This window comes from Salminus brasiliensis, chromosome 10, assembly GCF_030463535.1.
Source record: "Salminus brasiliensis chromosome 10, fSalBra1.hap2, whole genome shotgun sequence".
NCBI classification, from domain to species: Eukaryota; Metazoa; Chordata; class Actinopteri; order Characiformes; family Bryconidae; genus Salminus; species Salminus brasiliensis.
The window spans coordinates 30720950-30746972 of NC_132887.1; the positions used below are offsets into that span (position 1 = coordinate 30720950).

The 26023-nt window shown below is 40.2% G+C and overlaps 1 protein-coding gene across 6 annotated transcripts in view; it reads right to left on the reverse strand.

The window, feature by feature from the left end:
• Positions 1–26023, reverse strand: part of LOC140564380 (ryanodine receptor 3-like) — a 232948-nt gene that overhangs the window by 169835 nt on the left and 37090 nt on the right. For all 6 annotated transcript variants that reach the window (XM_072689791.1, XM_072689790.1, XM_072689788.1 and 3 more), the window contains exons 2-3: positions 13873–13992; positions 1244–1345 (exon numbers count right to left, since the gene is read on the reverse strand). In XM_072689791.1, the coding sequence (XP_072545892.1) occupies positions 1244–1345; positions 13873–13992 (222 nt within the window). The remainder of the gene's footprint in view (positions 1–1243; positions 1346–13872; positions 13993–26023) is intronic.

Genomic DNA, 26023 nt, shown 5'->3' on the forward strand with positions numbered 1-26023 from the left:
ACATCTGGTAAATACTGACAAATGCAGTTGGAGGTTCTTATCCACTAATTATAACAGTGGCAATGTTAGAGTTTCATTAATGTAGTTAAACTGTACTTTTTCTGGGACAGAATGAGTTGCACACCATAATCCAGATATCTGACCAGAAATCTTGCAGAAGCTTGCTGTCGGCTACCACATAAAATCACATGAAAGCAAAAGCCACACAAACTGAAAGCATGCTGGCGGACCGCTGCTCCTCTATCCCAGGCTAGTGTAGCAGATGATCATAAAAAAGAGGAGGCTAGTGCCAAGTACACAGACTCAGCAAGCAGAAGTCGAAGGCTATTTGTGAGAAATGCCACAAAGTACTTTGCAAAACAATGCCAGTAAAAGGCAAAATTACACATGTCGACTGTGAGGAGTCTAGTCTCGCTCCAGCCACACAGTGTTCTGTATGCCAAAATCATTTTATCAGTAAATAAATAAATAAATAAATAACACAAACAACAACACTTTTTCCATCTGTCTTTCTGACATTTCCTATGATAAATTTAAAAATAAGAATTTTATTGTTACATTTATCCTTATTTATTTATAATTTTTTTCAGTGGTATTCTATAAATAATAGAATACTACACTTTGCACATTTTGTAATTGGTCAAAATGACCTCTACAGTATTCTGTTAGCTAAGGAACCCTGGGCGTTCTACTGTTAACACATTTCTAACCGATACAGTTGCTGTACATGAGACATTACTAGCCTGCAGGTATATTTTTCTCTGAATCCAGATCCTCTGGCAATGTCCTGTCATGAAACTCAATTGGTATTCTTGGAGTAAAACCCCTTTTCATCTACACTCGTTTGTAGAGTTGTGGTTCTGAGAATACAGAGTGAGATGAAACCGTCAGAGTGTAAAAATAAATAAATAAATAATCGGATTCTTAGTCTTGCTGCATCCAATCCGAGTCTTACTGTAATATCCAGTTTTCCTATTGTGTTTAAAACAAGAGAGAAACACTCCTTTAAATAAATATGAAACAAAAACACTAATAAACAAACAAAAACAAGCAGCCAAAACAAAGGAACTGTCCCAAATTGTATAGATCTGCACAATGCGTGTTTTTTTGTTTGTTTGTTTTTTTCAAACAAAACAATTCATTTGAAGATCCTCTTATTACATTTAATGTACTTGGGGACTTTTATTTACACTTATAGAGGGATGGGTTCCAGCAGAGTTAGTACTGTAAGTGCTGTACTCACGTCATTATTTTGCCCGGTCTTGGCCAGCATCTCCTGCAGCGCCCGGACTGAAAGAGACTGCTCCAGCACAAAGTTACAGATGCAGAGGTCTGGAGGAACATACTGAAAAGGGAAGAGAGAGAGAAAGAGAGACAGAGATCAGGCAACAAGAAGATATACATCACAACACAGTCAAATGTGGAAACTACTACTCGATAAGCTTGGTTGGTATAACGGTATTACAGTATACTGCGGTAATTTAAAATGTTGTCGGTATCGCAAGATGAGGACCATATTTTAATATTACGCTGTGTCAAACTTCTGTTCTGTGTCTATCTAGTACACGGCCAAATGAGCTCATTCCCCCATGTGCATTTAAGAGAGACAAGGGATGGGAAGTTGCGAGTTTACTGATGCATTTTGTTCGACTGAAGAGGATAAAAAGCATGAACTCTGAAATGTGCCTGAAGAAGTAGAAAACACACCTAAGACCATTTACTTAACTTTTTTTCTCTCAGATATGAGGCTTCATCTTCTAAACATGTGTGATTTAAGCCTCAGTTAGCTGGAACACGATCTGTTCTATGATGTTTAGCCTTCTAGTGCTGGCTAACTTATCTAAGCCTAGATGGCTTAAATAACATAAATAGCCTTTTTTTATATATATAACCAATTTACCAATGGTTTTCCAACAATCTAAATATAATAAGTAGGTATAAAACCATTTAAGCATCAGCAGTTTCTTTGATATGCATTTCTTAAAGAACCCTTGAAGAACCTTTTCTTAAACAGTACACTTTACAGAGCAGATTGCAAAGCACAACTGATAGGTACTGGTATTACAACAATACAAGCAGAAAATGCTTGACTAGACTTTTTAATAAAGAGACAACCCAGAAACACTACACCTCTACACCAGTTTCAACATTGACTCTCCTACCCATTCTCCCTCTCCACTACTTCTGCATCCCCGCAGACCTCTATCACCTCTGAACATCAGGGGACACCACCTTCAGTGTCTCCCTCCTCCAGCTCCGTCACATATACTAATGTGAAGCCCTTACATCAACCCACAGTAACCACAAACTCACCACTCCTCCCCACCCCTCCCGCCACAGACTGCCTGTTACACCAACAGACTGACCTTCACAGCTGAACAGGTGAGGAAAGAGCTGAAGAAATGCAGGCAGAACAAGGGCTGCAGGACTAGATGGCATCGAGCTCAGCGTACTGAAGCTGTGTGTTAAGCAACTGGGTGGAATCTTGCAGAGCTTCTTTAACCTGACCTTCACCCTGGAGAAGATCCCTGACATCACATATTATGAAGACACAAGAGTGGCTAATATTAGCTCGCCTTGGCCTACAATTTGCCATTTGTCTACCAGGACAGCTTTGCTGTGGACGATGAGGTTATATATGTGCTGAACAGGCTTCCTGATCCTAACACCTCAATGTATTTCAGTAATATTTAGAGTAACTTAAGATGTTACATCTGAAACAGAAAAAGGTGTTCACTCTTGATGGGCTCGTCTCCACACCAGCAGGCAGTCTTAAAAAAAAGAAAACATCTTACAAAACCATTAAATAAAAGTAAGGTTAATACACTGTAAAGCACATTCAGTAATTACAAACATTTGCAGCCTTGCAGGCAAACACTGCTGAAAGCTAGCAGGTCCGTTGCATATTAGGCTTAGCTGCCACATAAAGGATCGTGATGCAATCTACTCACATACCCCTACCCATGCTGTAGAGAGCTGTGAGAGACTATATTCCAAGACTAGCTGCACAATCTCAGCCTAAAAAGAAGCCAAATAAACACACTCTTTCTCATACACACACACACACACACATTCACATTTAAGCATTCACACAGTCCTCAAAAATCCATTGCACTGCTGGACTACCTCCAAAGCCATTAAATCTCATCAATTCATCACTGCCAAATAAAAGGAGCTCTGATCGAAAAACTCAAATAACTGTGCTTGCAGCATTTATGGTAGTGTGTAGCATGCCAATCCTAAGAATAGACACCTTACAACACTCGCCGTGACATCAACACATGCACATGTTTGGTTCTTACCGGTCACAGTGCTTTTATATGTACATACAGAGGTAGCAGAAGTCCCATACTTAAGCAATAGTACAAATACCCTGGTCAAAAATAATAGTATAAAAGGTACAAGGTTCAAATTGTACTAAAAGTAGAGCTTTTGACTCCAATTAAACATTGTTTTTTTTTTATTGAATAATATACACATCATGACACTGAGTGTTAATTATGGTTTATGCTAGAACTACAGTTTTTGTGAAACAGAAACTAAAATATTCAAAAAACATTTATTTTATATAAATGCTGATTAAAACTAGGGGTTTAAAATGAATTTCAGAGGCTGGAAAGCCCTAATTTTCCGATATGGAAACAATGTTGTAATTAATTATTGTGGTAATTGTGGTAATATATGTTGTCCTTGGCTCAGAAATACTTACATTTACATTTATGTCATTTAGCAGACGCTCTTATCCACAAGTGCTTTGCTATTTACTCAAGAATGACCTCAGCTAGTTTGAATAGACTAAAAATTCAAAGATACCTCTAAGCTCAGACACTACTAAACACAAGTCAATATGGAGACCATAAAACTCAGTGAGCAAAAGACAGTGAGCGACTCTGCTATTCTGACACCCAGGGGAAATGCGTTCCACCACTTCGGTGCCAGGACAGAAAAAAGCCTGGACGCTTGTCTTCCATGGATCTTAAAGGACGGCGGGTCGAGTCGAGCTGTACTTGAAGCTTGAAGGGCTCTTGGTGCGGATCAGCTTTTGACCACTGCCATCAAGTACGGAGGGGCTGGTCCAGTCTTGGCTTGGTAGGCCAGAGTCAGGGTTTTGAATCTGATGTGGGAAGCAGCTACAGGACGCCAGTGAAGAGAACGCAGCAGAGGAGCTACATGGCTGAACTTAGAAATATAACATGTATCTCACACACTGAGATACATGTGATCAACACTGATGACTGTCTGTTTGTGTATGTGCTTGTGTCTTTGATTCAACTCAGTGTGGTTGTGTATCCAGTTATATAGAATTTAGGGACATTGAAGACGACCCGTGCCGCTGCATTCTGGATGAGTTGCAGGGGCCTGATGGTGCGCAGAGGGAGACCAGCCAGAAGAGAGTTGCAGTAGTCAAGTCTGGAAGTGACGAGAGACTGAACAAGCACCTGGGTGGCCTCTCTAGAGAGGAAAGGTCGAATTCTCCGGATGTTGTCCAGGAGGAATCTGCAGGACCGAGTTATGTTTGCAACATGACTTCAGAACGATAACTGATCATCCATCACTACACCAAGGCTTCGAGCTTCTGTAGAAGGAGTGACCAGAAAAAGCCCCACAGCATTGAGCTGTGGAGCAGTGGAACTGTGTTCTCTGGTATGATGACTGGTGCTCCATCCAGTACTTTTGGGATGAGTTGGGGAGTTGGCGATGATGTGGACTGGTGATCATCCAACATCCAGACCCCAGTAACGCTTCTGTCGCTGAATGCAATGAAATTCTAACAGCAAAAGCTAGCAGAAAGCCTTTCCTGGACAGTAGAGAGAGTTGCTCCAACCAAAGCAGGATAAACTTCTTATAATGCCTATTAATATCTTGGAAGAAACAATTAATGAGCAGGTGTCCCAATACTTTTGTCCATATAGTGTAAACTTATAGTATATAGTATAAGAGTATGAAAAACAGCAGCCCAAATAACATTGTTATACCAGCCTCATTTAAATTGAAAATCTCTCTCTCTCTCTCTCTCTCTCTCTCTCTCTCTCTCTCTCTCTCTCTCAAAATATATATTGATTTCATTTCATACCCAGTGACAAACTATGCCACATCAGCAAAAGCTACATCAGACAATCAAGAGATGTTTTGGACATTGCCCACAGGAGCTGACCTGACAGATTTAATTAAGAAAATCATATACAGTAGCAGAAGGTACCTACAGTGATCCATCAGGACCTGCTTTCAAACTCTCCCAACTCCAAGAAATAGTTTTTGTAGATGGTTCAAGACAAGATAAGACAACCATATTCACCGTTTGTGCTGGATACAGATGGAATTTGACCATCCGTGCAGTGAACACACACATACACACTAGTGATCAAACAAACACAGCGACCGTGAGCACACATGCCCAGAGCAGTGGCGCCTGAGGAGCAGAGAGGGTGAAGGGCCTTGCTCGAAGAACCAACAGTGGCAGCTTGCCGAGCCCAGGTATGGCAGTGTCATTGCTGCGGCGCCTGAGGAGCAGAGAGGGTGAGGGGCCTTGCTCGAGGGCCCTAGAGTACCAGCTTGCCGAGCCCAGGTCTCGAACCCAGCCCAGGTATCGCACCCACAACGCTGTCATCAACAGCATGATGCTCTGACCTCTGAGCCACTTCTGAACTAAACAGAACCATTTTCCATAGAGTGCAGTTCTAATATTAGCTAATGCCATAGTATTCAGGCATGTGTGATGGCAGGATTCTGCTGATACAGCTTCAGTACTTAGTGCTTTTCTTTACCTTCTACACAGACACATATAGTTACATATAGTCTGCACTTAGAAGATAACACTAAAACAGTTGGTTCTCCAACTACGATTCATCTCAGCCCTCGAATTCTCCCCAAATATAATGAAAAAGTGGAGTAAGCACGCTAATAAGCAGCTCCGCGGGAGTCAAAATGGGAACAATAAGTGGTGTGCAGATGAGAAGAGCTGATGTTAAGTTTGGGACGAGAGCCAAAGAGGCCAGCGCAGAAGGCTGACAGTTTGAGGTAAAGAGTGAGCCATGAACCTGCAAGAATATAAATGGAGCACATCTAACAAGCAAATAGCCCTCCTTCCTTAGCAGGAGCCTACCAAACACAAACAGGCTAAAAAAACAGACTAAACTAGTTCATGCCACAATGAATGTCCCCTTTCAAAAACTTCCTGAAGCATTTTATGAGATATTGATAATGAAACCTTGATTGACGTTATTTGAATATTTGTAAGAAATTTATTTTATTAAAGCAATTAGGATGAGCATCTAACACACCTACCAACACTATGTCACAGAGAGAGTCTGTGCTGTTTCAGGATCTATTTATTACACACACACACACACACACACACATAACATATATTATGTTATATTTGATCAAGAATGGTCTGTTAATATCAGAAAATTATTGATTGTCCAGAAAAGTGCATTATTACTGAGGGAAACACAGAATGGTTGCCCATCTCAAGTATTTTCCACATCCAGGTGGGTGCTAGCCATTCCTGCTACCTGGTCATTAGGTCCAGTTACTATGGTGTTGCTACGTGGTTGCTATGGTATCCCAGATGGCTGTTATGCTGTTGCTAAGAGTTTGCTTGATGGGAGCTAGAGTGTAGCTAGCTGGTTGTAGTCTTGTTGCTATGCGGTTGCTATAGTGTTGCTAGATGGTTTCTAGGCTGTTGCTACCTGGTCACTAGGCGCAGTTACTATGGTGTTTCTAGGTGGTTGCTATGGTATCCCAGGAACTGATATGTTGTTGCTAAGAGTTTACTTGATGGGTGCTAGAGTGTAGCAAGCTGGTTGTTGTGTTGCTGCTATGCGGTTGCTATAGTGTTGCTAGATGGTTTCTAGGCTGTTGCTACCTGGTCACTAGGCGCAGTTACTACGGTGTTTCTAGGTGGTTGCTATGATATCCCAGGAACTGATATGTTGTTGCTAAGAGTTTACTTGATGGGTGCTAGAGTGTAGCAAGCTGGTTGTTGTGTTGCTGCTATGCGGTTGCTATAGTGTTGCTAGATGGTTTCTAGGCTGTTGCTAGATGGTCACTAGGTGCAGTTACTATGGTGTTGCTAGGTGGCTGCTACGGTTTCCCAGATGGCTGTTATATTGTTGCTAAAAGTTCTCGATGGGTGCTAGAGTGTCGCTAGCTGGTTGTTGTGTTGCTGCTAGGCGGTTGCTTAGTGGTTGCTAGGATGTTGCTAGCATGTTGCCAAGTGCTGTAGTATACCATGTGGTTGTTTAGGGGTCATTAATGCATCTGTATTATCAGCACATGAGAAGGGTGCAGACGTCTTTGCTCTGAGTTTGGCAAATTATAAAATGATATTAAATAAATGATATAAATTATATTACAGAAACAGATGGACAGCTTTTAAATGCACTACACATCAACACACTTAACAGCAACTCATACACATCTGCAAGCCACACTGATTTACAGAAATCAATAGCATCCACATGAGATGAAAGCCCAAATCAGCGCTGCCGTGCATGTTAATGACCCATTTTAAAATTGTACTGGGGCTGAAACTGAGTGGACAGCAGCACTGCTGGCACACACAGAGGCTGTAGTTCAGAAACAGCGGTATGACCTAATTTGCAGAGACAGATGTCAATGTACTGGAACTCCAGTGTCTAAAGAGACCAAAAGCTAAATAGGCTGGATCTGAGTGCATTTCAGACAGCTATGTCAAAAACAGTCAAATCAAAATGTCACAAGGCTGTTTAAGAAAACAGAATATCAGGAACACGGTATTTTCACGGTTTTCACAGTATGTGACTGGGAGTTTCTGCAGGCTTGCAGCTTATTTTTGTGTCAAGAGTACATGTAATATAAAAAAAGAATAATTGTATTATGTACATAATAAGGGCTTTAAGTACTGAAGGGTGTGTGTGTGGGTGTATGTGAGCAGAGTGAGAGAGAGAGAGAGTTGTTAGAATAGCTCTGATGACGTTCGGTGTGGCTGAACACAGCTCTCTCAGAGGCGATGGTTAACAACCTCCACTTTAATCTCGTAATCATGAGTTAGCCGACAGCAGTCTCGGGTTTATTTTAAACCGGGCAGGCGCGAAACAGCCCTGCGGTCCTTGTGCAGTGAGTGTGTGCTGTGTCTTTGGTGCTAGCCTATGCTCACTAGCAATATGTTAGTGCTAAGCAATCGGGCTAATTCAGGTGTTTCATTCAGGCCCACTGGCGCAGGTATATAAAAGCAAGCACCTGCAGTCGGCCTACGCACATCTGTGAGGGATGGGAGAATGTTCTGAAGAGCTCACTGAATTCCAGCATGGTTCTGTAGTAGGATGCCACCACTGCAACAAGTCAGTTGGTGAAATTTCTTCCCTTCTAACAATTACACCATCCACTGTGAGTGGTATTACTGAAAAGCATTTAGGTCCTGCGTTTAGGAACCACAGCAACTCAGCCAAAAAGTGTCAGACCTCTGCTGACTCAATAACTGCAGAGCTCCAAACCTGCTGTGAGAGCAGCAAAGGGGGGACCAACTCCATATTAATGCCTGTGGATTTAGATTGGGACGTCATTAACGCTCCTGCAGATGTAATGTGTAGGAGTCTCAATACTTTTGTCCAGTGTATCTGAGAGTGTTTCTGGGTTCGAAGGGTTATAATGAATTTAAAAGGGTGATTGCTGGAATCCAGTGGTGTTCGCCTGCAGAGCGGTGCCTGACTGGGTTTACAGATCATACAGTACATGATCCCGCTCTGCCTTGGCAGACAGGAGTGAACAGCATTATGCCTTACAATCTTATTTTCTTGCTTTGGCCCCTTCTTTACGTGACTACAAGCAAACTATGATTTATTTTAAAACCACTAGTGATGGACTATTTTCACTTGAGTTCTCCATCCTTCTCTGTTTGTTTTCACCTGTTGATGTGTTTGTGTGTGTACTATGTCTCATCTCATCTCAGAAGCATCATTCTGATCAGAATTATTTCTGACAGTTGCTGGGCCTTATTTTTGTGTTAAATCTAATTTGGCAGGGAGGAGATTGGAGATATGAGGATTGTGGACCTAGAAAAAGCCAGTCATGATAAATCAGCTGTGGTATTATTAAAAATAGACTGCATTACCATGACTGTAAAACCCATAATGTCTCCATATGTTTTAGTCATTAAAGACATACACAAGCTAGAGAAAATGTACATCGGGGTAAGTGCCTCTAACACTGTCCAGTAGCAGGCTCTGTGTCCGAATTCTGAATAACTGTCATCTATACTGTCAGCATCGCAGAAGGTTACTGTTGTAAATTGAGTAAGGTACTGTGGATTTCATTAATATGTTTAAAACCTTAAATAACTGCATGTGGAACTTGTACCTACATACACTTGTTTGAACTGGTGATCCTGGAACCTGCGCTAAGCTCCTTGGACTTTCCCATTGTACTGTGCTGTAGTGTTGTCAAACAAATCTTTTCTTATGTGGGCCAGCAGCTGATTGACTAAGCTACCGGCTGTAGTCAATCATGATCACCAACAGCGAGTTAAGAGGCAAGTTCGAATTTTCAAAATATAATTACAACTTTATTCATTTTTGTATTTAAGTTTTGACCTTACATATAAATCCCTCCAATAAGTACATTTTTACAGTCATTCTGCCCTTGAAAAAGAACCGTTCAAAGAAAGCACTCAGCGCCCATGTTTCTCAGACAAACATCCCGTGTATTCCACTGATGGCATACATTGGGAAATTGCTGATCGCTATTGTCCACTGTAATCATAGAATCAGTGTAACTTGTACAGAGACAAGAGCCAGACAGGCTGTACAGCACATGTCGTGCTGCTGCTTTAGTGTAACTACAGCTAATGTCCTGTTAGGCAGAACGTCATAATATTACTAGGGTAGCTCTCATTAGTGGCCTACACTGGGAAATGACAAAGTCAACGTAGGATGTGATCAGACTGTGTCAGAAAGAATGGTGCGTCCACAGCAACACAGAGAGGGACTTTACAGGCTGCAGTGCATATACCCCTCATTGCAAAGACAGACCCACAGGAAATGTGGGGAAAAAGTGAGGTGGCCAGATGGGTCACACGTCACCATATTCTCCAACAGTGGAGGGAGGCCTGACTGCAGAGCGGCAGAGCTGCACTTTTACACCAGCAGTTTCACTACAGCAAGTTTAGGCCAGTGGTCAGTTAGACAGCGCAATAGTGTGTTTGGAGAGGGGTCTGATTACTGACTGATTGTATATGATGAGTGATGTCAATATTATTTCAATAAAATATTAATGCCATGTTCTTAGAGCCCACTTTCAACCTTGAGGTTAAATTTAACTGAACTGAATATTCTGTGCTAATAATTTCAGTTATTAAAGTATTACGTATGTAGGCCTATTTATCACTGATTTTGGGGTCTCTGGCTACATAATCCATTATCTTACCCAGGCCCCACAGCATAAAGTTTGTGTAATATTTGTGTAATATGTTGTGTAAATGCTGTAAAAATCTTGTTTTATCCTAAAGCTTAATATTATGCTTAGTTTAAGACTGTTTGATGTAAGGTTTAATTTCTGCACAAATTATGGAAGTGTACACATAAAGCCAACATATTTGTAAAGCCAACTATTAAGTTTGAAGTGAAATTCAATGTTAATTGAGCAGAATGTTTACATAACCCATTGGCTTTGCCAGGCTATGCTTAAGTATGTGTTATACTATAATATTTACCCTGTCTATAATGTCTATACGTGTTTAAACAAAAGCTTAAAATTTAACGTTAGCTTAAAATGTTTAAATTTGGAAACCCTGCTAAAATGGCATTACTGCAAAAGTGGGCGAGTGCATGTGTGACACCCTAATGGGTGTAGTTTCATTCTCTGAATAAGTGGATGAGTATGAAAACACTCTTTAGGAAGAATTGTGTTCCATCCTTCCAGTACACGTCCAGTACTTGTAAAGTCTATGCGAAGTAAAACCAGCAAAAAACATGGGACAAAAATAGCTTAGACTGGAAGACTACCACTCTACATAATGACAAACAACCTCAGACGTCATGTTCATTTGACAACGCAAAAACAAAAGAGATCCTGCAAACAATAATCCTCGCCCAAGTATTGCATTCCACTCCGCTGTCAGCGGCATTCGCTGTGGGAATACAATAACGGCAGGTTAATAAAGCAGAGGCAACAGATAAGAGTGATCAAGCTCCGGTGAATGATAAACTGTCTATTTCAGCAAGTGCAACCATCTGCAAGGCTGTGAAATTGACTGCTCAACCGTTTTGTTTATTTATTAATTTATATAGTGCGCATAAATGCTTCGGCAGACGTCAGCACGCCCGGGACCAAGCATAAAAAAAGCTGTAATTCCATCTTAAGATATTTTTCACTTGAATGAACAGCTTAGCGTCGTCCTAGGTTGGATGTGTCAGACAGCATTTAGGCCTTGGATACATTTACAAAGTGAGAGCATCACGATTCTCTGTAAATGCAGTCAAGGTAAACAAAAAAATGTCCAGAAAAATGAGTTTGGTGGCGTGAGACAGGGAGAGGGGACACAATTGTGCTCAAAAGTTTACATACCACTGACTGTGTATTGCCTCCTTTTGCAAATTGATGACTTCAGTCAGTCCTATATTTTCTCATGTAGTAAAGCTGTCCATTATTCTTGGCAAAGAGCCTCCAGATCCTGCAAATTCTATGTTCGTCTAGCATAAATTGAATGTTTAGGTTCTCCCCAAAGTGCCCAAAAGACTGTGATGGTCGCTCCAGAACAGTCACTTTCCCCTCCTGCAGCCTCTGAAGAGTCATCGAGGCCTTATATTTTAGATCACTGTCATTCCTCGCTGATAAATGCAAATTCTCATTCTCAACATTTTCTGATAAGATGCTGCATTCAATTTTGACTGCCATCAGTTTTGACAGCTGTAGCTCACACACCACCAACACTGCAGAAATCCACCTCCATGTTTCACAGTAGCAATGGCTTGCTTCTCTGCATAGGCGTTGTTGACTCCTCTCCAAACACAGCTCTTTTGACCATAAAGTTCCATTTTGGTCTTATCACTCCACATTATTTTTTCAGGATTGCTTTTCTAGATGCTGTTTACCATCTTGTGAATAACTAAAAGTTTGCTATTCTGTTGTGCTTTTTACTGCCAACTCCTCCTTCTTTTGCAAGAAACCTGTATTCAGTAGATCTTTGCATCTGGACTGATTTTCCTGTTGGTGTTAACAGAACCCATCATTTTCCACCTCTTGATCAGAGTTTGAACAGTAAAACTAAAACTAAAACCTTTAGATATCTTTTTAAATCATTTTCCTTGTTTATTAAAGTAGCTTGCAGATTTGAGAGTTGCTTTGTTGAATGAAATGCATGAAATTAAATGAAATGCACAACAGTTTCTCAAGAGCTACGGAACTCATTGACTATTTATACACAGACAGTAATTGCAATCAAACAAGGCACAGGTGTGAATACTTACAGCACATTTCATAGCCATCTCACCCTCTGTGTTTCAACCTGAGTAGATTATCAACTCAAATATTCAAGGATGTGTAAACATTTGATCTGAGAGTAATCTGTGTGACTTCAATTATCTTTATGATGACTGAAGAATAAACACAATTCTGTGGTGAGAAACCACTTCACCAGATCAATACTCCCAAATAAACAACAGGGTTCAGCATTTTCTAGGGGTGCACAGATTCAATATTAGGATTGGATATCTGTCCTGATATATAAATATAAATTATTTGGATCAGGTATCGGATAGTTAGACCGATCGATGGAACCAATCTTTTCACTTTTATTTGTTGGTGTGAGACTGCACTAAATGTTGGATTACTGCTTGTATGTTTGGCCAAGTTACTTATTTATTCTCAGGTTCAGAATGTCAGAAATGCACTGTCTAGTACTTTTTTAGGTATATCGCACCACATCAGATCCAACACTAGGGACATATGGGTATCCACCACAGTTAGAATGTCGTGGTTTGGGGGTTTCAAGTAGGCCTAAGTTGTAAGACCATGGCCATGTGTTTGTATGGAGGTACAAACACCTAAAATCATGCGACTACAGTATACTAAAGCACATTAATTCATAAACATTTACTCATATAGCAAGACCAATAAATAGCCATAAATAGCTGGTATGACCAATGACCTTCTTTCAGTTTAATGCACAACTTAGGTCTACTTGAACACCCCTCCATCCCAGCCACGGCATCCTAACTACGGTGGTTACATGTGTGTACCCAGTGTCTTCAATGTTAAATGATGTCATATCTAGTTCTCGATCTCGGTCTTGGTCTCTTTCCCAACATGGTCATTATCATCTCTAAAGTCCAGACCTAGAAGAGAGCAGGAACCATATGGAACATGTCTGGGACAGTATTCAATCTGTTTGTGGGTTCTACTTTTTACCGAAGCTTACAATCTGCTTTTTGTGCTTTTAGAATAATAAAAAAACAATAATGGACAATGAAAGTCATACGACCTAGAAAATTCTTATCATGTAACTAACAACAGCAACAGCTAACCTAGGTTGCATTCAATCAGCAGGCATACTCATTTGCATAAGGCTGCTTTCTGCTGCAAAGCAAGGCAGATTCCACTGCATAGATCCATTAAATGTAATAGAATGTGGAGAGGCAAACCAGCCATAAATTTAAATTAACCTTAACCATGACTTAATCTTAAATCTTAAACCTAAACTTAACCTTAACTCAACCCTAAATTCTAAACCAACACCTAAACTTAATCTTAACTCAACCCTAAATTCTAAACCTAACCCTAAACGTGACCTTAACCTTGAATCAACCCTAAATTCTAAACCTAACCCTAAACGTGACCTTAACCTTGAATCAACCCTATATGAACTGGTCTCTTTTACTCAGTAAGCTTACTTACCTTGGCCTCTGAGGTAGGCTCCAGGTAGCACAGCCGATTGCCGAGCCCTTCAGCAGACAAGCAGAACTTGCGATTCTCCTTCTGGATGCAGGCCACACACTGCAGCACCACCTCATCATCCTGTCAGGGGACAATACAAAGGATAATAGATGAAAACTTGTAGTGGAAAGTAAGACTTGTTTACCACACACACACACACACACACACACACACACACATTTTTTAGCATGCAGCAACGCATGGTCGCTGATTTCGGTTAAACACCTGATTAATCACCTGTTAAACAGCTGTAATTCATTATGTGCTTATAATATGTCCTAAAATTACTGCAAGGTCAGTGAGAACCACATCTCACTCTCCCCTTTTTATAACAATTTTCATCTTTTGACTCCCTAAGGAATCTCTGTGACAGAGGAGAAAGTAATCAAGTTAAGTACATACTAAGTACTTACAGCAAGGGAGCAGGAGTAGAATTTAAAATCATTGCATTATCAGGGCCTCCACAGGTTTCAGCAAATCCAATTAAATGTCATGGTGTAATATATATATATATATATATATATATATATATATATATATATATATATATATATATATATATATCATTAAATTTAATCATTAAACAGAACAGAGTTCACTGCAGAAACCTTAATTTACAAGCAAGTCCAACTAACTTAGGAGAAGCCTGTTAGTCTGTGCTGATTACCAAGCTGTTCTTAGAAGGACTTAGCACTAAGTCTTAGTAAGATTATTAAAACAACATTTGTTCCTAGGCCTAAGATTCTGGTGGCTTTACAGTATTTCACTGCTTTTGTCACTGGCCACTGTAGCTGCTTCCCGCATCACATTCAAAACCCTGACGCTGGCCTAGCAAGCCAAGAATGGACCAGCGTCCTCCATAATTGATAGCAATGGACACAAGCCGATCAGTACCAAGAGCTCTTCCATCTTCAAGTACGGCTCGGCTCAACCTGGCAGTCTTTAAGCTTCAGCAGACTGAAGACCCACCTCTTCTAACAGTACTTGGGCGAAGAGTAGTGTCGAGTATTGTGGTCTCCATACTGGCTTTTGTGTTTAGTAGCGTCTAAGCTTTTGGATCCTAGTCTATACAAACTAGCTAAGGGTATTTTCTGAGTGAACAGTGAATAAGTTTTGTAAGTCGCTCTGGAGAAGAGCATCTGCTAAATGTAATATAATGTAAATATAATTTTACAACACGTAAATATATATATCACAACATTGTATCATTACATAGTCTATCACACACATCTCACCTCAATCAGCACTAATACGGAACTCCTTCACCCACATGACCCACACACTCTGTGCATTGCATGTTACAACTGGAACTGGAACTAACAGCCCAGTCACACCGCACACCCTCAAAGACTCTTTCACCCCACTCCCTATAAGTGCATCTCTATACAGCACCATATATCTCTCTATGATCAGCACACACCTGGTGGAATGTGTGCTGATTATCAGCTTAAAAAAAATTGACCCAAATGCTAGGTTGACCGCACTTGATATTAAAATAATCCATAATCATTATGTGAATAATATTGTATTACTCAATTTATTCAATTTCCACTTCCAAACATAAACAATTTCCCTATTTTATATATGATATATACATATAATCAGGTCCACAAGTATTTGGACAGTGACACAATGTTTGTATTTTCATATCTGTTCACCAACTGGACGTAAAATGAAGCAATCAAGATATGATTGAAATGTAGGATGTCAGCTTTCAGCGCTCATCTACTCCATAGGGTCATCCAGGCCCTATGCTGTTGCTGAGCTCGTGAGCGCATTCCCTCTATTTCATTTACCACAGTATTGACTTGACCACTCCTAAAAATTCTGCTTTCTCTGGTATTTTTATTATGTCTTCTTGATTAGTCATGTCAAATAATATAAGAACAGGCCGCACCTGGTCATGAAACTGCTTGTCAGTCATTTGTCTAATTACTTTTGAGCCTGTGAAAATGAAGGAGCTATGTGGAAAAAAGGTATGTAATTCCTAAAGGGTTATTGCTAATTATTTTTTGGTACATTTTCAGAATTAAAGCTGACAGAGCTTTAAAATCCACTGAGGTCGTGTCCAGAGACAAATATTTACAAACCTTACAAACATGCATATAAAATACATGTATGATTTCTTCTTTATTTTGTGCAATATCTTCATTCTTCAACAGTATCACTTCTATACAATTTTACAAAATTGCAAACGTATGATACAATTTGCAGAAATATGCATACACATTTTGCAAGACTGCCTCTTTATATAGTGTGATGTTTTGTGTTTTTCATTTAACACCATTTATCCACCTGCTTTATGATGAAATTCCCACCACTGTAAGCAAGTGCCTGTATGCACTTTCCCCAGTATTTAAAGCACATGCTTATTAACATTTAAACAAAAAATGAATCTCTGGAGAAATCCTGAGGCCTGTTGAAACTCTTTTGGGCTATTTACGCAGCTCTTTGGTAAAACTGTGAGTGACGTAGTGTAATTTAGGGGAGCTTTCAGGTTCACTACAGAGATAATGATCAAACTAAAGCACAGTTTGGGGAGCTTTGAAGAGAAGAAGGTTAAAGCTTGTCTTTTTTTAAACCTGGGGAGGACTAATGCACAAAAGCTCTCATATACGCTTTCAGGATCTGCTGGGTGCTTTTAGTCTTATGATCCCAAAAACCCACTGAGCCCTCAAGAGAGTTTCAAAAGCTGATCAGTTTTTATATACATTTTATATTTTATACAATAAAGCGTCTCATGTTCTTTCAAACATAAACTAAGCACCATTCATACAAGAAAATCATAATTCACTTGCATGAATATACTTTTATTTAGCTTTATTTGCATCATAAAGACTAGCCTTATGTGCTAGCTAGGGTGATGCTGTTTTATATATAGCTAAGTAAGAGGCCACCTCTTGGACTGCCAGCATTTAACAGGGTCAAAGCTATTTCCAACTTCAGAGTAACAGTAAAACTTACTGAACTGTGGTTTTCTACAGACTCCCGAGAGACCACAGCATTGTCTTTGTAAATTGTCTAATTCCATTTTTACTGGTTTAATTTGCACCCTGAGGGGTTAGGCGGTGCATGCATGCTTGGAATGCAAATAGTAAAATAGATCAGCATATACAATCAGTGTTTTCTACTATATAACATACAAACAAGGCTTGTGTTCTTGTTGAATACACTGTTGTGTGTGTGAGTGGGGAAATAATCAAATGACGGATTATTAACAATATTTCAATTATTAATGATTTATGTTTTCATTGTATTACATTTTGTTTAGGTTTAGCTTTGGCAGGTTGCCAGCATGCCAGGCTATTAATGAATAGGCAGGATAGCCAGCCAAATGTTTCTCCAAAACCTCTATGTCCCTATAAATTTGTAAGTTCAGATTTAAAACGCCTCACTTAAGTCCTCCAGCCCAAACACACCTTTTCTAGTTGAAGACTGGCATTGCAAATCTTGTTTGCAATCTCCATTTTGCTGTTTTTTACATAATTTGAATCTGTCAGAAATTCATGATAACTGGGCCATTAGAAAACCTCCAAAAATTACTTGAACTAATGTTTTTACACTGACTTCCAATGAAAGTTGAGATGTTTTTTCTTCTCCTGTAAAGTTTATATTTTAGAAAACATGTTTTTTTGGCTTGACAGTGATGATACAAACTGGTATTTCACATGTTTCCTCAGAAACTTTAATGATATATAATCCGAAAACCCAATATACTAATGCATATTAATGACCCACACTAAGCACCGGTTTGGGTGGCAAAAACAACCTAAAAAAAATAAATTAAAAAAATCAGAGCTGCAGATTCAAAGAAAAGACTTTTTTTTTCAAACAAAATCTCACAACTGTTGAAAAAATGATAAATTGAAAACTAGATTAATTTGGTAACAAAGAGCTTCAGAAGTAGTTTAAACATGGCAGAAAAGCATCCATATATAAGAGGCCATCCCGGCTGTTGACAGTCAGGCCCTCGTAATCGCGCCCTCCCCCGAGGCGATCCCAGGCCGCCGCCCACAGGCCCATATAAGGACTTATGTCTCGTTTCATGTTCATTTGTGTTCATTCCGGTTCATTTGTATCTCATTGAATCCCCACGTTTCTCCACATGTCGGTGGCGTGTTCATGTAGGCTAGAGGTCTAATCTGGTTCAAGAGGAAAACTCGTTGTGTCGCTTCTGGCTTATGCTTCTTGGCGATCCCAGCTCACGAGGCTGTCAGGGCATACTTAAGTTGGGCTTGCCTTGCTATCTAGTCTGACTGCTGGCTCTCCAGCTACTCCCTTTGTTTACTCAGAGCGCAGCTCTGGTTTTCAGTTCTAGTTCTCCCCCGTGTCCCAAGCTAGGCTTGTGGTTTCGTTTATCCCCTTCCCTTGTGTAGATCTTTAGTTTAGTCTGGCTTGTGTTCTAGTTTTAGAAACCCATAGATTGCTGCACCCTGTTTGTTCTCAAGCTTGTTTTGTACATCCTTTTGTGTTCAAATAAACACCTTGCTTAGTTCCATCCCTGCAAGTGTTCATCCTGTCTTGTGTGGCTGTACACGCCATGACACTGACAAGAAACTGCATGATTGATGCTGAGCAAAGACTTCTCTTAAATCTTGAAAGAGACACATTTAATTCTGCAGTAATGTTTTTGGAAATCCTTCTCAAGGAAGTCAACTTCCATGATGTGAATCAAAATGTGTCCTTTATGTGGAGGAGGAACTTGCCTAAAGCCTCTCCTGCTCCCAATCTAACGTATAATGTATCTAATGCATGCTATACCATTCCCACCTCTGCCGTTCCTGTTCCTTGTTCACTGTTTGTACCCAATCACCACCTCGTCTCCTTGCTTGAACTCAGTCTTACCTACAATTACAACATCAGAAGGGGTGTCTAGACATCTAGCTTGAAGCAGAAGTCCCCCGAACTCCAGCTCAGCTTCCTTCTTACAGTCTCCTTCCACATTATTACTTGTTGATGGCATGCTCCAAACCCGCAAATTACTGGTTAATCAGCTAAGAGAGCATACATGTATAATTTTAGTCACACGTGTCTGAAAACTTTACAAAAAAATCATTTGAATGCATATTGACACACACAATTACATTTTTACGAGACAATATTCTGTTAGGAAATGCTTACAACTGTCAGCCCCTCTGTACCCCTCTGTACGAGTGTTCCTCCTCGTTTGTGTTCATGTTTGATTCATTGTGTCGATTCATGTTAATTGTGTTCAGAGTTTCACCTGGGATTGGGGGGTATTTAAGAAACCTTGACACCGCCATTCAGTTCCGAGAATTGTATCGTTTGGGACTTTGAGGTTTCATGAGAGGTTCCCCGTACTGTAGAAGTGTGTTGAGGCCAGCTTCTGCTCAGAGTTGACATTCAGGAGCAGGTCACCCTGCCAAACAAGCCATCAGCAAGGCTCGCCCGATCACGGCCAGGGTCTACTGGCAACCCACGTCTCAGCTAGATGACCCATGCTCACAGCAGCGCACGGCGGTTCCAGGTTTGGTCGGCCTAGCCGTTCTTGCTTAGTAGCTGGTCCACCAGCTCAACCCCCCCAGTCCCAGGTTCGTTTTTGGTTGATCACTGTAGTTCATGGTTTGCTGCTTTTTTGCCCCACTTGCCCCCTTTTGTTTTTCCCTTTGTGTTAATAAATCTGCTTGCTTTGACTCCATCTCTGCGAGCGTTCGTCCCTCTGTGTCTGGCCTAGCACGCAATGACAACAACAAACAAATGTGAAGACAAACTATAGCTGCTGCCCCATTCTTTAGATAACACATCTGAGATCCATTGTGAAATTTTACCATGGTAAAACTTGCACATACTACACACTTTTGTATGTGTTAGATCACATGTTTATGTTAAAAGAAATCTACAGCACCCCTGAGCTCATGTAATTAACATGTTAAAATAGGTTCAACAGCAGAAATAGCTGCTTCTTCTGCACCGTGCTTGAAGGGTTAAGCTGTTAGCAGTCTTGGGTTAATAGCTGGGACTGATCAGGACATTTATGGTTTGGAGTGTGTGGTCTGAGTGTTTGTGTTGACGTGTGCGTTGCTCTACTGGAAAAAGGCAGGCACAATGTGCTGATGTTGCTGCTCAGTGTTGGAGAGTAGTGCAGTACAATAGCCAGCTGCATCATTTTAATCAGGAGGGGGAGCTTTGCAGCATTTCAGAAAGATGCAGTTCACAGATGAGACGCTGAAAAAAAGCCAGTCTTGGGCTTACAGCTTACAGCTTTATGTGAGGGGAAAAGGGAATGAAACTGTGGGTGCTGTGGTGCACTTTACTGCAATACAGCAAAGCATCCTGAAAGGCTAATATAAAAAAATTAAATAGCCAGATTCAATTTACCTGTGTTAAAAGCTATATATTATCTGATATATGAAAAAACATGTAGCTCCTAAATGGAATAAACTTTACAGCAGAAGGCAAACATTTTCTTTACTTTGAATGGAAGTCAATGTAAAATAAGAGCTTATTCTAAGTAATTTAAAGCATTTATATTGGTCCATTTATCCTGAATTGTCTACACAGTGCACAGAGCAGCTACAGGGTTCGAGGAACCTGAAACTGACAAATATGGACATACACGGTTTTCATTGGACAGCAGTGATATATACATACAGTATCTCCATTTGGGTTGGGTGGTATACCGGTAATACAGTATACTGCGGTATTAAAAAGGTTGACGGTATATCAAAAGGAGGACGGTATTCAAAAAGTAAGACTGTCTAAGTGTCAAATTTCTGTTCTGTGTCTATCTAGTACAGCATCAAAATAGGTCATTTATTCATGCCACAGGGTGGGGGCGCTGAGGAAGCTCACTGATTGGTAATGCCACGCTATACAAGCCCACTATAGTTGTGAGTTTAGTGACATGCTAGTCTGCAGTGACGTCTCCTAATGAGTTGAAAACACTCCTAAGACCATTCACTCGACTTTGTGCTCTCAGATATACAGAGTCTGTGAATGCAGAATTTGATAAATCATTTAAAGCATATGCTAAATGATCATTTTACTTTACAACTTAGACTACATGCCATCTCAATCAATCAGTGCCCTTGTCAGACATGAACACAAGCAGTGAAAAGGAGAAAAGTCCAGAAATCAAACCCCTATAGCAGGCAGGCTCCAGTGGCATCGTTCCTAGGACACAAATTCTTGCTATACTCTCAACCTAAATTGCTGTGGAATTACTGAGCTCAACGACTTCATGTCCATAGATCTTCTTTTGAGACCCCGCAACTATTGTAAATAAGGACAGTTGAAAAACTTTTCCTATCAGTTGTGCTCTACTGGCTACATAACAGCACTCAGTGCTTGGACCCCGATAATTGCCACTTGCAATGTAAATTAGAAATCTATGTTCTACATTTATTCAAGACAGAAAACTAAACATTGTCTTGGTTGCTAAAATGCTTTTTTTTAGTCAGCATTGACAATTGACAATTGAAGAAAGAAATCAAAATATGAGATTGACAGCTGATGCTGTGTTTTTGGGGAGAGATGGGATTCTCCTTAGACTTCTTCAATGGAGGCAACCCAACTCTTCAACCCTCCCAAAGTTAAAACCTCTACACAACTTGGGTGAACGGCATATTCAGAATTTTAGAATATGTTGTACCCTGACAGGAGAGCATGTTGAAGGACCACACTAAAAGCCCAGCACTGGCTTTGGGACAAAGCACTTATTTCAGGTCAGTTAGTTTCTAGCTAATGTCTCTGCCTTCGCTATTATCCTCATTGTGCCAGAATCATAAAGTGCAGCAGCACGCTGTAAATTGGGGATTTGAATTCCCCAAATGAGACAGCGGAATGGGGCGCGGGGGGTGGTGGGGGGGTTTAAGAAGACCTATATTACTTTCTATTCCCTATTAATTCCCCAATACCACAAGAAATACTACAACAACAATAACACTTTGTTACTTTTTTTTAGTTCCTTTGTGTTTATATGATGTTATTCTCAGTCATTTACTCCTCATTTTGGATGTCGTTTATGTATATTAATGACCACTGCTTTCATTGGCCATTTTCATTGGAGACAGGGACAGGAATGAGATGTGGCTCTGTACAGCAGAGAGGAAAAGTCAACAATTGCTGCCGCTACAGCTAGCCAAGCACATTGATACATAGTAATCACACAGAAACCATGTAACTCTCTTTATGTGCAAGCTCCATTGAGATTTCTGTTAGCCTGGTAATGGGGATTTGCCTGTTGCATTAGCTAACAGTGGTGCATGTTTGATTACTCCTTCAGTAAACATCAAAACCAGTAAAGAGCAGAATGAAAACCAGTGGACAGTACCGTACCACAGGAGAGTATAAGCTCTTAGTGCAAAGCCAGGAACATGTCTGCAACTATTGTAGTTTAGAAAACTAATATCAGCAAGATTCCCAGAAGCAACCCGGTTTTATTATTGCATTTATAGGCCAACCACAGCCCTAACCCTAATAACCCAAGTAAAAAACCTAAAGGCCAAAAGCTTTCCTGGAAATGACATTCTATGTAGTAAATGCATCCCTCTTTTAATCGAGATTTTGCTGCTAGTTTGATGTCACCAAAATGTTGGCATCATGTTACCATCAAAAATAAACCTGGTTCTTATAATAATAAACATTAAACTGTTGTGTGCAGCCCATAACAGAGCACAGCTCTTAGCTTCAATATAACATTAGCAGGTTCAACGATTTAAAAAAAAAAGACGCATTTCAGGTACTTCTCAAGCTGTAGGTGGATATACGTATAATGGAAGTAGAGTTAAATCCAGACACACTCTCAATAAGAGTAGCATTTGGTTGTAAGAACAGTGCCACATGATTTGTTCAACCTGGTGAAACATACACTACAGTAGTATACAGTTAAATTTGAGATGATTTGCTGAAGTGAAAGCGAAGTTCTCTAAATCCTCTACAAATAACATGTTTCAGCACAATCTGCAAACTTTTACTCTAACTGCTTAATTAAATATATTTAGGAAATATATCTTGGACAATAGTTTAAATGAAAGTTTAATTGTAATTTAAAACTAATACACTGCAGAAAAAAACATGAAAATAGGAAATAAAGTAAATAAAAAAGATTTGAATGTGACAACAAATAATTCTAATCACAATTAAAATTGGCAAGAAAAAAATAATTATAATATAATATCAATAATCTCTCCTCAGCTTTTGCCTGCTTTTTAATCTGACTTGTTCAAAGCCATTCAGTATTGATGATCTGAGAAATCCCTCTCAAGAAAGTCAAGTTACACCAAATGGCAATTGTGATGTTTGTCATGATACTCAATCCAAACCACAATGTTCCTTTACAGTATAAAGTGAACTTATTTTAAACTTATTTTAGCTAAAGTGGTAAGAAACTGAAAGAATATGTAGCTTATGTTGTGGGTCTTTGGGGTTTAAAGCCCCCATCTACTGGTTTTGAATATCTACAAATGTGTATCTTCATACTAAATACATGCCACAGAATAAGTTTTTACCAATGTTATGTTCCATATATATTTATATGTCAATGGTTTGCAAAAATCAGATTGCAAAATGATGGTATCACCAAGACAACGTAAACAACCTCCTCGTCAGTGTTGTAAAAGACTGTCATTACACTGATATCTGCTTTTTGTTTATTTACTATTTTAATGTTTTCTTCTGCAATTTAATCAAGCTGAGGACACAACCTGGTGGGTCTCCTCAGCATACAGAGAGCAAGTGCAGCGGATAACGGACTGATGCTTAACCAACAACCTGTCTTTGAACGTGGACAAAACTAAGGAGATGGTTGTTGACTTCAGGACAGTATGAGGTGACCACCCACCGCTGGACATCAACAGGTCTACTGTGGAAATCGTCAAGAGCACAAGTGTTAAGAATTGCTCGGTGTCCACAAATAGCAGAGAACCTCACCAAGTTGGCCAAGAGAGCCCATCAGCACATCATCTTTCCCCTCCCATCCTCACCATGTTCTATAGAGGGACAGTGGAGAGCATCCTGAGCAGCTGCAACACTGTCTGCTTTGGGAACTGCAACGTCTCTGACCGCAAGACCCTACAGCGAATAATCAGGACAGCTGAGAAGACCATCAGGGTCTTTCTTCCCTTCATCTTGGACATTTACACCAATCATTGCATCTGCTAAGCCACCAGCCTTGCGGACGACCCCACCCACCCCTAAAACAGACTCATCTCACTGCAGAAGTTACCGGAGCTTCCGAGCCATCACTGCCCGACTCTCGAACAGCTACTACCTCCATGCTGTCCGACTTCTTAATACCCAAGGACTGAGCCGAGACCCCCTCTCACTTCACACACACACACATACTTCATACGCACTCACAAACACATCTCTATTGATACTCCCACAATGTGCCTTCTTGTACACCTATGAGGTTACTTGCTGCTAAATACTGTATTGCATACAGAACTGTCTCTACCTCAGTAACTGCGGTGTTCACGTGTTCATGACTGCATAAAGCTATATGTCATAGCACCTTCTGCTTTTTTAGAGGAATGGCAGACAAAATGAGGAGTGTATGTTGAGCACAGAGGCTAACCGAACAATGTGGCTGGCATGACCAGCAAACCTCAGTTGATTTACATAGGTCTAGCTGTATTTTAGTGACGTGCTGCATGCTAAGGGAGAAGAATCATCCAGTGGAATGGAAGTAGGTGATGTAAACAAATAGCTAACTCTGGTTCTTCGGCCGATCTGATTTAGTCCCGCCCAACTTAAATCCAACAGAGGAAAACTATTGAAAAAATAGCTTGAAAAGTAAAAATCATAGAAAACAAAAACAAGCCAGTCCCCAGCATCACAAAACCATAAATATTAGTTAGAAGAAAATGATGAGAATTAGTTGTTAAGGCCTTATTTTTTTAGATGATTCTGGTCTCAAATCAAGCCTCCCTTCAGCGTTAGGGAGAAGGCGGTGAGTGACATGAAAACGAGGGTTTCTGAGGACACAATGTGCCGAAGCTTCAGCTCTTTCACAGTCATCTCCTGAGGCACACAAGGTCTTTGGTCATTCGGTTTGAAGTCTGATAACTAGACTCGACTCAGCAGAGTCTCATATAACCTCATTAGAGAAAGACATAAGGTTACACATCAAGCCCCGAGGCATGTCCTGTGGAGGCTGCATGTTACACACCATACACCATAATCTGTGTTTAGGTGAAGGAAATGAATACTGATGTGTGTGCGTCTGTGTGTTTGTGTGTGTGTGTGTGTGTGTGTAGCTAAAAGCTGTTATCAAACTCTACCAGACAACGCTAATGTGATAGATGTGCCAGTGCTCAAAGCTTTTTCCAAGATGGGTTCACAAACATGGACTGGAAGTGTTTGCTTACAATAATTTCATTTGCATGAAACCAGGGATTTCTTTTTTTGTGCTAAAAAGTATGTTTGCACAGTCAATCCCCAGTCATTCATAAAAATTCTTTGATTTTAGAACAACAAAGTGGAAGCCCTGCTGATATGAATGCTTTAAAGCTGAATTCATAAACAGAACTGGAGACCAGACCAGCCCTCAGCAGCCAAAGACTCTTCTAAAGAGACAAATACCTTGCTTACTCTTTGTAGACATTGGTAGTGCATAGTGTTTGTAATTAGCATTTGTAAACAAAGGAGTATCATTTCATACATCCAGCTTGTACTGCATCACCATGAATGCTATCTTCAAAAATAAATGTAAACCATCTAAAACATAAAGTTGGTGTAAATCTCTTAACAGACTATGCAGACCACATTCGCTAATATTTATGGGTGTAGCAATTCTCAAAACTCTTAAATCAGGTAAATACGATACTGTGACGTCTCATTTTCATATGTCCTCCGCAGCGTTGCTGGTGAGGCCATTAGCCAGTGCGCTAAGATTGGTGTAGCAGCGAGGATGAAGCTGCTAGTCAGTGTGTTTTGGATGCTGTGTTTGGACAGCAAGAATAAAGAGTGCTTTAAGACAGAGATGGGGACTTGGAACTTAAACAAAGACCTCAGAGCTCCTTTGGGTGGATCACTAGGACTACTCTACTATTTTTATTACATGAACATCTCAAAACATGCAGACGTGTGACTTGTAGGCGGACGTTAGCCATGGCTCACAGCCTCCATCCAACACAGCAGGAACTAGAGA